The sequence below is a fragment of the Oenanthe melanoleuca genome, chromosome Z (genome assembly GCF_029582105.1).
Source record: "Oenanthe melanoleuca isolate GR-GAL-2019-014 chromosome Z, OMel1.0, whole genome shotgun sequence".
NCBI lineage: Eukaryota > Metazoa > Chordata > Aves > Passeriformes > Muscicapidae > Oenanthe > Oenanthe melanoleuca.
The window spans coordinates 38,909,284-38,922,927 of NC_079362.1; the positions used below are offsets into that span (position 1 = coordinate 38,909,284).

Below are 13,644 nucleotides of genomic sequence, written 5' to 3' on the forward strand. Positions count from 1 at the left end.
ACAGCCTCTCCAATTCTAAATGTGGATTTTGAAATAGCTGGTCTTTGAAACCAAATGTCTTTCCCTTAATTTCTACAGAATAGGGGAAATATGGGCCACAGCAATGGAAGATTCTTCAAACCACACCGCTCATGCAGGAGTAATTTCAGGAGCTAACCCTTGTGATAAAATTTTTTTCCGTATCTGTGTCTCCCTTGAAGAAATTTTTATATCTGTGTCACAGTTTTTTATTACAGTTTCATCCAGAGTTCTAAACTGGGTTTTTTTTACACAACATTATTATTATTATTATTATTATTATTATTATTATTATTATTATTATTATTATTGCCTATGCACATGAAATCCACTCTACACAAAATTTTCATGAAATGTAACTGTTTGAAATAAACTAGAGAGAAAAGAAACAGATTGAATTTTACACTGTGTTTCTAACATAGTCCTATTCCATGTTATCATTCATAAGTATCTTTCCTATAAGATCTTCCCTCAACACTGAAAGAAAAATACCAGTAACTGTTTTCTTATTCTATGGCAACTCCAGTTCTTTCAGACTGTGTAAACATTGTAGACCCATTATAAGAAAGCAGAAATCCAGCTATTTCCCTTCTGGATCAGTCTCCTGGAAGGAAGACCTGCTGACATTCCATACATGACTTTTCATCGTTCTCTTCATGCATAAAAAGCAAAAACTGCTTAATTCCTTTCTTGACTTTGAAAAATGAAGTTTGAGCACAGGCTACAGAATCCACACTAAATTGAAATCTCTCTCATAATCACAATTATTCTAAATTAGGCAACCATACTTCCTTCCTCATTTGACTGTGTGCCTGTGTAGATCGTAGGACTGACTAGAAAAAGTATTTTGTCTGGACGATGGTAGTGAAGAATTCCATACAGAAAATAGACACACATTCCTCTGGAAAGGCTGTGCATATATTCTTGAAAATATCTGTAAAGAAGTGTAATTATTTAGAACGTAACCCTGTTCTCTGCTATCAGTACTTCAGAACACTATTTTAAAGCAATGTATATACAGAGACTGAAATTTTGTTACATTGACATACAAAAGCTGCATCTAACCTAGCAGATAAAGCTGAGCATAATTATGCTGTTAGCATAATTGCTAAAGGCAAGCTTTCTCAAAATATTCAAGATGCTATCTGACACATTTCAGATACTGGCAAATTTCTGAAGGAAGTAGAAAATGCTGCTTTCTGTTGACTGGCAGATGAGTCCATTGCACTCGTAAAAGTACAATGCACTGGGATGTACTTGGTAATTAAATGCTCTGATGAGACAGGTAGTCATGAAAACTTATGCAGAGACTGTAAGAGATATCTGAAAGAACATCTCCTATCAGATAGAATAAAACAGCTACAGAGCAGTCAGAAGCATTACTTCAGGATAGAATGGACCTGAGACAAGTGGAACTCAGAGACTAATTTAGAGTTAGATATCAGCATTGGCTTGCCTTAATGAACAACCACAAGCTGCCATTCAGCCATAAGGACCAGGAGATGAAACAAATGTCAAATGTTCCACAGAACAAAATGGTCTTCTTTGCTTTCCTAACACGAGAGATGGAAAGTGCTGATGTTGATGATCACCAACAAAATGAGTGCCAAGACATTTTACACATGTGTTTTTATCCCTGCAGGTTTGTTTCAAATTCTGTGGAAAGTTTCATCCTGTATGAGCATGGAAGTGCCACAAACTTCCTCTTCAATATTAAGATTTGCTGGTGCTACTTTTCAGAGCTGCTGCATGGTGAAAAGACACTTACCAATTTCTTTCTAACCTGTCCTCTTTCTTCACATATAGCTTATGACATGCTACTTAGTATAACATAATACCAAGTACCCAAAATAAGAAGAAATATCAGGCTGATCATCAGTTTGCTGAGTGGCTTTCACCCAGCCTAAATAGGTATTCATTTCATGGATCAAAAATTGATAGCATGAGCAAAGCACAAGGTCATATTTTCAGAAGGAAGAAGAAAAGAAAAAAGGCCCCAGTAAATATGCAAGAGAACTTATTCATGTCCATGCCACAATAATAGTAGAAAATATTTATATCTTACTAAAATCAGTAGGAAGTCCTTAAATGCAATCACAAGGAACTAAAGATATCAGAGAAGAAATGGCCAGTTACAAAGTGGCATCATGTTCCTGGCCTGAAATGTTTATTGAAGATACATTTTTCAAATGAGAAATTAATTTTTCACTCTTTTGTATTAGCACTAGGAATACTAGTATCCAAAAGGTAAGAAAAAATAGTTGTTATTATTATCTCTAATAAATGTGCAAATGAATAGAAAGCTTAAGTTTCATTTTCAAAATAATTCAAACATTCTTGAGTTTCAAACTACAAAGGATTATGGCCCTTAGAAAAATGATTTTGAAAAATGATTTGATTAAAAGTATCAGCTATATAAATCACACAAAAGACAACAAATGTGAGTCCATAGTGTTGAGAAGGGAAAACACTTATCCAGTTAAGCATCATATCCCAAGAAGCCATATTAAAAAAAATTTATTTAAAACAAAAACCTCAGCATGTAAATTGATAGTTGTGTTGGCAGCAGCTGTATAACAATTAGTGATTAAGCTTACTTTTGCATTTATAAATATGGTCAAATTACACACATGAACATTTACACAACTGTGTAATTTCATTGACTCTGCTTATACATAGATACACAATTCATCAATAAATATAGAGTAAAAGAGATCAATGCAAGACTACAGTTATGCAGATGGTGATATGCTTTTGGATTACATGGGGCCTTGGAGGGGAACTTTTATGTTGGTGAATACGCTCTAGAGTGTCCAAATATAGCAGAGCCTTTTAGGTTCTACTGGGCAGACACAAGAAGGGAAGACCTTGAATAAATGAAAAGGCAACAGTCTTCCAAAATCATTTAGAAGTTGATAATCTAGAAGATGGGTATCAATTTATTCTTCACTTCCTCCTGGTGAAAGAAAGTAATCAACAATCTGTATTGTTTGAAATAAACAGTATTTCAGTTGTGCATTAGGAAGCAATTTTTAAGTGTTAACACTGACTACCTTGAGACATTGAGACATCAATACAGTTTGTCTCTCTTATGAAAACGTTTTATTGGAGTCTGATAAGAACATGTTAGTAAGAACTCACTTAGGATGTGTGTACTGCCTTTATTTCAGAGCAGGAGGATAGACTACACAACTGTCTGAAATCCATCCCTGTGTTTCCATGATTTGGTCAGAAATCATGGGTATTTTAAACTAGGATTAGTAAACTCATTATTCTTGGTCGAAGACCATGAGGAGACAAGCCATAGATGCTCAGTGAATCTTGAACTAGACAAACATTCAAGATCAAAGACTGTGGAAAATTCCCAACACACCAATCAGAACAGCCCAGATTATTAATCACTGGCAAAGGAAGACTGTCTCTAGCTATCTACAAAGGAGCCTTCGGTTTAGCATCTGATACCTAAAGATCAAAAATCTATTTTAAATATAAATATTAGCAACTTCAAATGAGAAAGTGGGTTTATATATTTTATATATTACACTTTTTCCTTGTTTTTTTAAAGCTTCATGACACTTGGCAGTTAGATACTAGTATATGTGCTTGTCTTCAGCCACAGAAAATGACTCTGTTATGGCTTCTAACAGTGAACTTTTCAGGAAATGGTCTTTTATTTTTTCCCTGAATAGAAGCTCTTGTAAACTGCTTAGATATGTTTCGTATCAAAATAAATCCCATGGTTTCTAAAAGCTTTCTATAACAGAGGGAGAAGCAATTGCATTATAGTCAAGACGTATAACCCAGTCAGTTTAATTTGCATTTTCTTTTTTTATTAGAAGGAAATAAGGAAATGCAGTGGATTTAATCAGATGATTCTGATGTATATCTTTTGAAAGGAGAAAATGGAAAACAGGAAAGAGTGAACATACGAAAGTGATGATGATGCTATCATACTGTTACCTTAAAACTTGCAGCTCTTCTTCAGAGTTTTGCACCTCGTCTCTAAGTCGGCGCCAGCGAAGTAAAGCTTTCAATTCCTGTTGCCCTTTTATTTCATCATGTGACAGCTGCTTAGTAAACAAAAAGCACAGATCACTGATCGCTGTTTCCCAAAACACAATAGTAATTTGCATAACAAGAAACTTGGTTTGTTTCTCTTTAATGTGCAGAAGAGGCACGAAACAGTACCAATATCCATGATAAAAAAATAACAGTTGCTGCTATGAGAGATAACAGCAGCACTACGAGAAACAAAAGCTTCACTGTGCACATCAAATCAATAGTCAGTTAAATAGTTCTGACTGAGGAGAGAGATGGGTATGTTGCTTTGCCTTTAGGGAATGGCAAGAAATGAACTGAATATACAGTACAAATATGTGGCATAGATGTTTTGGTTGCATCCTTACTCTTCCCAAATTGAGAGCAAAGAGCTACCCTGTGTCCTGGCTTCATTCCTCTTTCCTACTACTTCTGTCATATTCATGAAAGCTCCCTGTTGTGTTTTCCCCCTTTATGTAAAATTAACAGAGATTCCTACTTATGAAATAGATGCCAGGTTGCCAGCAAATAAATAATTATTTTGAACACAATTATAATATATGTTTCTCTATTATAAGAATAGACGGGAAACTGGGGAAAGCAAAACCAGCTAATATTAACCTGCATTATATTTTAAATCATCTTCCATTTTGCTTTGAGGTACACTTCTTGGTTCATTCATTGGACAAAACCAATTAATTTTAATCAGGTACTTGCAATATTACAATATGCAGTAAGACTGTTCATTTTTTCCAGTTTCAGGTATACAACAGAAATGGAAAGAATGCACAGCAATTGTTTTTGACGATTGAATTTTAATACCTGAGTAGAAAATTTGTGGGAAGATAATCATTGACAAAAAGATGTTTCTATTCTCTTTTGCACTGATCTCTACCTCTGTAAAGATTTGTATTCATTGTGGATCACTTTTCTTTTTGTTAATCAAGTAAGCGTGCAAATTCCAATACCATTTTAAAATATGTTATGTAATAGCACAGGAGTATGAATTATCTCTAATTCATATACAATTTTGATTTCCACATTAATTTTGAAGCAACATGTCATCACCTTACCTGTTGTGCCCTAGCCCAAAATATATCTTCTAAAAAAGTGGCAAACCCTTCACTTAACCACTCCTCTGTCCAATCACGAGCACCAATGGCAAGTCCAAACCATGCATGAGCAATTTCGTGGCACAGACGTGTTCCACAGAGATGGCTTCCTCCTGGTAGTACACTTTGTGACAGAAAGATGATGTGTGGGCTGCACAAGAGAAATGAGTGGCAGAATCTATTACTGACCCGTTACAATGTGTATTGCATGGACATAATAATAACAGATGCCCTGGAGTGGATGGGACCTTGAAGATCCCCAAGTTTCAACTCTCCTGCTGTGGACAGGGACACCTTTCAATAGTCCCATCTGCTCAGAGACCCATCCAAACTGGCCTTGAACACCTCCAGGGATGGGGAATCCACAGCTTCCCTGGGAAACCTGTGCCAGTGCCTTACCACTCTCACAGGGAAGAACTTCCTCCTAATATCCAACCTAAAGTTACTGTCTTTCAGTTTGAAGCCATTCCCCCTTGCCCTGTCACTATATGCTCCGTAAAATAGTCTCTCTCCATCTTTCTTGTAGGCTCCCTGTTAGCTTCTTATTAGTGTATGTATGCTAGGTCATGACTAATAGTTTATATCTCAGGAATTTGTAGGAATTAAGTTGTACTTTGTTGTTTGTTAGCAGAAAAATTAAACTAAAATTCCACCATACAGTTGTATGGTATTCAGCCATCAAACAGCTATTAATTGCAAGAAGCAATTTAAACCAAAGTTTTGTATTTTTCATGTTACAAGACTGATTTGTTTCAATAGAAACATTTATATGCAAGCCAGGATAATAAAATATGAGCAGAGTTAATATTGGCAACAAGTATTTATCAGTTAAATGATCAAAGATGGAAATAAATAAAGGAGAAACATTTAATAAAGAAAACAGAGCAGTATCTAAAAGTAAAAAGCGTCATACATAAAAGCACGTGTGTTTGCCAAAACTTCAAACAAGCTAGGAAGATATCATCTCATTATAAGAGTTGATAATTTCTGCAAATGCAGAGATAGGAGAACATATTTTACTACAACCATAGAAGTGAGAAGCAGTAAATAACTGCTTTTCACAACAGCAGGGGAACAACCCAGTTTGTACCTACTCTGCTTTGTATTCAAGCACTGTAGAGAAATTGCAGGGGAAATTGTTATGAATTGTCACTCTGCTATTGAAAATACCCTGAAGCGCAAGTTGCTGCAGTTCCCAACTCATGTGCTACTGTAAGGCAATTTCTGCCATGCTTATAGACATTATAGACCTCAACATCTCAAAACCAATACAACTTTTGAAACCAAGTACATCTAGGAGATAGAAATAGCAGAATCAAGCCCTCTGACTAATATGCAAGTGGTTATTGAGGCACCAATCAAGACCACCATCCACAGAGTGCTCCTGCATTAACCTACGGTATCCACGATCTGTATTTCAACTCTTTTCTCACTTTTCTTTCAAAGTTACAAAGGAAATAAAACACAAGCATAACTTCAAGACTAGAGGTTTTTAAGTCTAGCCTTCCAAGCATGGGAAGGGAGTTCTATGGCCTTATGACATTTCCAAGAGTCAAATATTATTCATCAGCATTCCAAAGAGCTTCCCCACCCATCCTACCCTTCCGTTGGAAATGTTAAAACACCCACAGTTTTCTTGCAACCAGTTGAATCTGTGGAATTGGGACCATAAAATATGATACACACTTAGACAGAAAAACATACTCAACAACTATCTCCTTATAAAAATAAAAGTAGTTACCCAAGATAAGAAAGTTAATACATTTCAATCAGACAGCATTATAAGAAACAATGGAAGAAGTTAGAGTACTAAATTGAGGAATCAAATAACACAAAAAGAGAAAGTAAAAACAGCAGCTCTCCAAATCTTTGCCAAAAGAAATTCCAATTAAGAGTATGAAGGGAGAGAGAGATGGGGGAAAGTGTGAGCACAGAAGCTGCAGAACATGATATCTCTTTCATTATAAAGCCCACAATAAGAATAATAACCACAGTTTTGAGGTTATTACTTTGGTCAGTTTTAAGTAAATGATCCCTAGTTGTGGCATGTGTACAGTGCTACAAAGAAAACTGCAGAAAAGACCAAGTAAATAACATTCCAGACATACTGGTGGCAACATTTCAGCCACTTGGTTAAGCAAAACAAAAATAATTTCATGCCTTTTAAACAGCTCACAGAACAGTTTGCATTTGAAGTCTATTGTAGGTAAATACGTAATAAAGATTGTAGTTCCTGCTTTCTCCAATCACTTAAAAAACAGAAATTCCACATTTAGACAGTATTTTCCTTTACAGACAGATAACGAATCACTTCAGTAAGAAAAATGTATATGAGTTAAATTTTGGCTAAAGAATATGAATACAGCTTCCTACAAGGCTGAAATAAGATTATGCGCTGCAGAGTAGAATTTAATTTTAGAGTCTGAGTACAGCCAGCAACTTCCTTTCCTGAGAAGACCTTAAATTATTTCTTTTATTTTGTTTGCCCTTAACAAACAGTACTATCTCCAATTCAAACCACTGAGAAATTCCCATTTTTCTTAAGAGTAATTTTATCAAAGACCAAACACATCCCTGGAAGATGCCCAGCATCTATTAGTTTGGAAGAAATTTATGCCTACATATTTGTTTAAAACACTGATTGTCTATTTTCAATAAATATTTGAATTCCAGAAACTCTTCTCCACTTTTACTAACCAAATCTACCGTTTTAATATCATCTAGAATGTGCAATGTTCATAGAATTGTAGAATGGCTTGTGTCAGATAGGACCTTAAAGATCGTGTAGCTCCAACCTTGCTGCTGTGGGCAGGAACACTTTCCATTAGACCAGGTTGCTCAGAACCCCATCCAGACTGGTCTTGAGCACCTCCAGGATTTGGAAAACCTGCTCCAGAGCCTCACCACACTCATTGAAAATATTTCTTCCTATCACCTAATCTAAACCTTCTGTCTTTGAGCTTGTAGACATTCCTCCTCATCCTGTCACTATCTGCTCTTGCAAAAAGTCTTTCTCCATCCTTCTTACAGGCTTCCTTCAAGTACTGGAAGGCTGAAGTTAAGTCACCCCAAAGCCTTCTCTTTTCCAGATTAAACAAACCCAGGTCTCTCAGCCTTTCCTTACAGGAGAGCTGCTCCATCCCTCTAATCTCTAATCATCTTGGTGACCCTTGTCTGGACTCACTTAAACCGGCTGATGTCCTCTCTGTGTTGGGAAAATGTTATGCATGTTATTAATTGCACATCATTACTTGGCAGCGCTGCTCCTAAAACACTCAAAAATTCAAGAAAGTGTCCAACTGAAAAATAAGGTAATTTTAGTGGTAATTAAACTGAAGACCCAAAAGGTGGGGGTTTTTTTAAACCTTTTTATTTATTTATTTTTAAGACGAGAAATTTGGCCTTCCTACCATCAGTTTGATTTACTAGGAACAAATTATAAGGCTTGATATCCATTTCTTTGATTCTAATTGAAAAGGAAATAAATTCATTCATACATTAGAAATGGACAAAGATGATTCACAATCAAGGACTGACAAGCCTATAAATGCCTCTAGCAAGTAGGGGTCCAAGTTTCTAAAGCAGGCCAGAACAGGCAAGCTGGATGTGGTAAGATAGGTGGGAAACCTCTCCCAGTTAACAAAAAAACCAACAGTCCTACCAGTCCTTCCCAGGAAGCTGGACAAGTTCCCAAGCTCCAAGAGAAAAAGAAGTTAATTACTTGTTTTTTACAAGTGTACACTTCTAAAGTAAAACAGCATTATTCTGACCAGAATCCCATGCTTATAACTTAAAAATTCACATCACTTGACTGGAAGCAGGAACAAGTTCCCCCTCCCAGTTAAATTGCAGTTAAGGGAAATCTCAACACTGAAACTCTGGCGTGAATGCATATAAAGGAAAAAAACTCAATCCCAAAGGAAAAGAAATTGGTTTTGTGAAAGGCCAAAGAGTCCTGATATTCTAATCATTCAAATCCACCCATGCAGATGTCCTTAAGAGATAGTCTCTTTAAATAAAAGGTTTTCAATGAGTCCTAAAGTTCTGAACAGTAACCCGTCCATTTGAAAATCCAAACCTCCAGCAGCAATTTTTCAAAACTTTTTCTAGACTCATGACTTAGATGCAAGTGCTGCTTTGCAAGTGTGGTATCTTTGGCTGCTCACATCACACATGATGACACACACAGCACAAACCCTAGCCAAACGTATGTTCAAGGACCTAAATACGCATTTACGATGGGAACGTGAAGTTCACTTTTAATAAACTTTTTCCATTCATTTTGGAGAAGAAATCCTTCCTTCTTGACATACAGATCTGCACATACATTTTCTTACACACTTGCGGAAATAACAGAGCCAAGACTATTGTCACTTCAGAAATAATGCTTCTGAAGTCAAAAGTAATACCAAAAATCACTATTACAGATACCACTTACATATGCTTTTGAATTTTCTACTTGGAAAAAATCAGATAATAAATGAGGGATAAGTTATTGCAGTTCTAAGAAATCCCTTTTTAAATATGTAGAAGGGAGCAGGAGAAGTCCCAAGTATTTTCACAGGAACACATTAAAATTAAGGCATACATTTAAAGATTACTGGAATTTGGGAAAGTTATGACAGTTCTTCACAAATAGTTAATGCAAACTCTCATCAATTGCCTTTAACCTTATGTTGGTTTTGCTCAGCCTGGTTTTTCATAGTGAGGGGCCACAGAGGTGGCTCCTGTGAGAAGCTGCTGGAAGCTCCCACTGTGTCCAGCCAAACCAATCCCTGCTGGCTCTGAGGATGGACATGCTGCTGGTCAAAGCTGGGCCAATGAGAAAGTCTGGTAACACCTCTGTGATGACATATTTAAGAAGGAGATAAAAACAAAGTGGGCATACAGTTTTTTCTTCTTCTCAGAGAAGAGGAGGAGGTATATGAGGGAAACAATCTGGAGACACCAAGATCAGTGCAGAAGGAGGGGCAGGAGGTGCTCCAGGCGCTGGAGCCAAGATTCCTCTGCAGCTGGTGGTGAGACCGTGGTGAGGCAGCTGTGCTCTGCAGCCATGGGGATCCATGGGATGCAGAGATACACCCACAACCCCTGGGGATCCATGGGGATGCAGAGATCCACCCACAGCCCATGGGGACCCATGGGGGATGCAGAGATCCACACACAGACTGTGGGGATCCATGGGGGGTGCAGAGATCCACCCACAGCCCATGGGATCCATGGGGGATGCAGAGATGCACCCACAGCCCATGGGGATCCATGGGGGATGAGAGATCCACCCACAGCCCATGGGGATCCATGGGGGATGCAGAGATCCATCCACAGCCCATGGGGATCCATGGGGATGCAGAGATCCACCCAAAGCCCATGGGGATCCATGGGGATGCAGAGACCCACCCACAGCCGATGGGGATCCATGGGGGATGAGAGATCCACCCATAGCCCATGGGGATCCATGGGGATGCAGAGATCCACCCAAAGCCCATGGGGATCCATGGGGATGCAGAGATCCACCCACAGTCCATGGGGATCCATGGGGGATGCAGAGATCCACCCACAGCCCATGGGGATCCATGGGGGATGCAGAGATTCACCCACAGCCCATGGGGATCCATGGGGGATGAGAGATCCACCCACAGCCCATGGGGATCCATGGGGGATGCAGAGATCCACCCACAGCCCATGGGGATCCATGGGGGATGCAGAGATCCACCCACAGCCCATGGGGATCCATGGGGCATGAGAGATCCATCCACAGCCCATGGGGATCCATGGGGGATGCAGAGATCCACCCACACCCCATGGAAGGTGCCCATTCCAGAGCCTGTGATGCCTGGCGGAGGCTGTGATCCAGTGGGAGACCCAGAGGACAGAGAGAGCCTTTTCTTCCAGGCTGGAGCAGCCTGTGCTTGGAGGACTGCACCCCATGGAACAGTGATCCATGTCTCAGCAGTTTTGGGAGGACTGTGTGCCCGTGGGAGGGTCTCATATTGCAGCAGCTTTGGCAGGACTGCTGCTCCTGAGATTGGACCCACTCTGGAGAAGTTAATGGAGAACTGTGTCCCGTGGGAGGGACCCCATGGCCTCACAGGGGAAGGACTCCTCTCCCAGAGCAGTGGAAGAAAATCTCAGTGATGAGCTGACCAAAACCCCCATGCTCTGTCACCCTGCACTGCTGGTAGGAAGGAGGGAGGGGCTGGGGGCAAATGGTGTTAAGGGCTTGTTTTACTACTTCTTATCCTCCTCTGAGCCTGTTAGCAATAAATTCACTTCATACCCATACGCTGAGCCTGTTTTGCCATTGAAATGATTTCTCCTGGTCCTTAACTCATGAACCTCTAGTTAATTTCTTTCTCTCCTGGGCCCAGCTGTGGCAGGGGAGGGTAAGTGAGCAACTTGCATGAGTGCCTGGTGTTTGGCCAGTGTCAAACCATGACAAAACTACATTCTTCCAGTGATACAACATGATGGCTGCAGTATCTACATCAGCCTCTGAATATTAGCTTAATTTATCTTTGTGGGTACTTGTGCCTTTGGAATACAGACACAGAAACACTCAACATCCATTTTCTTACCTTTATAATCTCCATTGGTCTACTGTATGTTACAGTGCACTACTGAGAGAACTACAATCTTTTTCACCTCCTAGGTTTACAGTAAACTCAAATATATATTCAAATGCAGTTGTAGAGACAAGGATCTGGTAAAATACTCTACCAGAGCATATATATCTACAAGAACACTATTCCAGAAATAATGGAAGCTAATTTTCAAAGTTTTGCCTTCTTACATCATAGGGAGAAACCAAAAAGTGACAGAAGCTACATCTGAAAGTCACTGCAGAGCAGATGACTAACTTCTTCCTCTGTAAATCATGCAGCAACACAGCAGGGCAGGCAACATGGAAAGAAAACTAACCGCTGTGTTTTGGAAGGAGGGTGGTAACAGTCAACTCAGTACTGCAATTCAACATCCAAATTGTACATTTCAATCAAGTGCCTATATAATGATCTGAACACCCAAGCAGCAGTTGCTCTGTGAGCTGGTAATCTCTTCTGTCTTGCATATTTTGCAGCCCCAAACCACACTAGTGAGGATATGTATAAACAAGGGTGAAACCCTCTGAGGAGAAACTCTACTGCTGTTCAACAGCAAAAACAGTACCTGCCATATATCAGAAGAATTTATATAGTGAAAGGAAAAAGCTAACATGAGCCTAAACTCAAAATCACTATGCAAACAGCAAGGTTTGCAACAATTCTTGATCCTTCTCAATTATCTTCAATCCCACATTAACACCAAATCAACAACCTTGAAGAAAGCATAAAAAGACAGTATATCTTTATGACATTTATGTCATTTATGACATGTAACTGTGACATCTTTCCATGTCTTTGGATTTACAGGTCACAATTTATTTGATTTGTCTCCTCCTCCTTCTCTGCAGCTGTAGAGAACAAAACGGTCTCCCCTGAGCCTCCTTTCCTCCAGGCTAAACAATCTCATGTCCCTCAGCTAATTCTCACAGGACCTGCACTAGAGCTCCTTCACCAGTCTTTCTGTTCTTCTCTGGACATGCTCCAGCACCTCCATCACTGTCTGGCCCAGAACTGGACACTCGAGGTGTGGCCTCACCAGTGCCCAGCACAGGGGAACAATCACTGCCCTGCTCCTGCTGGCCACACCATTGCTGGTACTGGCCAGGATGCCCTTGGCATTCTTGGCCATCTGAACACACCCTGGCTCATGTTCAGCCACTGTCACCCAGCACCATGTCCTTTTCCATTGAACACTTCCCAGACACTCTGGCCCAAGGCTACAGCCAAAGATGGGTTGTTGTGACCCAAGAGCAGGACTCAGCACTTGGCCTTGTTGACCCTCACACCACTGACCTCAGCCCATGATCCAGCCTGTCCAGATCCCTCTGCAGAGCCTTCCTGCCCTCCAGCAGATCAACTCACCCATCCAGCTTGTTGTTGTGTGCAAATGAACAATCTGGTAATAATACCACTAATTTCTTCAAACAATTATGTCTCATCCTCTCTCTAATATGTACAGAGCACACACTCTTTGATGGTGCTAAGACAAAAACCTTTAACTGTGTTTATACAAAAAGTCGCAGAACAACTTATCTGTGGCTGATATCCTGCTGCACTCATATCATGGTAATATATCCTATCTGCTTAAAATATCCTGACTTGGAAAGTAAAGCAAGAAGAAAACGAAACATGGTGTTATTTTACATACAAACTTCAATCTGATATCTGAGACTCAATATTGGCAGTAAGTTAACCCAGTTTTGTAATAAGATCATCAGTAGCTAGAAGTGACAAGAACAACCAGGAGTAAAGGCAAATAAGAACTGTAGAGCTGAAGAGTTGTTCAGCAGTTGATTTGGGATGCCCTGGGATGCCTAACACCATCTTTAGCTCACTTTTTTTCATCTTCCACATTCTGTATGACAATAGGGAAATTG

The 13,644-nt window shown here is 39.4% G+C and overlaps 1 protein-coding gene across 6 annotated transcripts in view; it reads right to left on the reverse strand.

The window, feature by feature from the left end:
- The window catches only part of AOPEP (aminopeptidase O (putative)), a 190,006-nt gene that overhangs the window by 111,696 nt on the left and 64,666 nt on the right, over window positions 1-13,644 (reverse strand). For 4 of the 6 annotated variants that reach the window (XM_056514250.1, XM_056514249.1, XM_056514248.1 and 1 more), the window contains exons 6-7: window positions 5,130-5,319; window positions 3,979-4,088 (exon numbers count right to left, since the gene is read on the reverse strand). In XM_056514250.1, coding sequence (XP_056370225.1) covers window positions 3,979-4,088; window positions 5,130-5,319 — 300 coding nt within the window. Of the gene's footprint in view, window positions 1-3,974; window positions 4,089-5,129; window positions 5,320-13,644 lie in introns of those variants that run through there. The other 2 variants (XM_056514251.1, XM_056514253.1) reach the window with 2 other exon arrangements.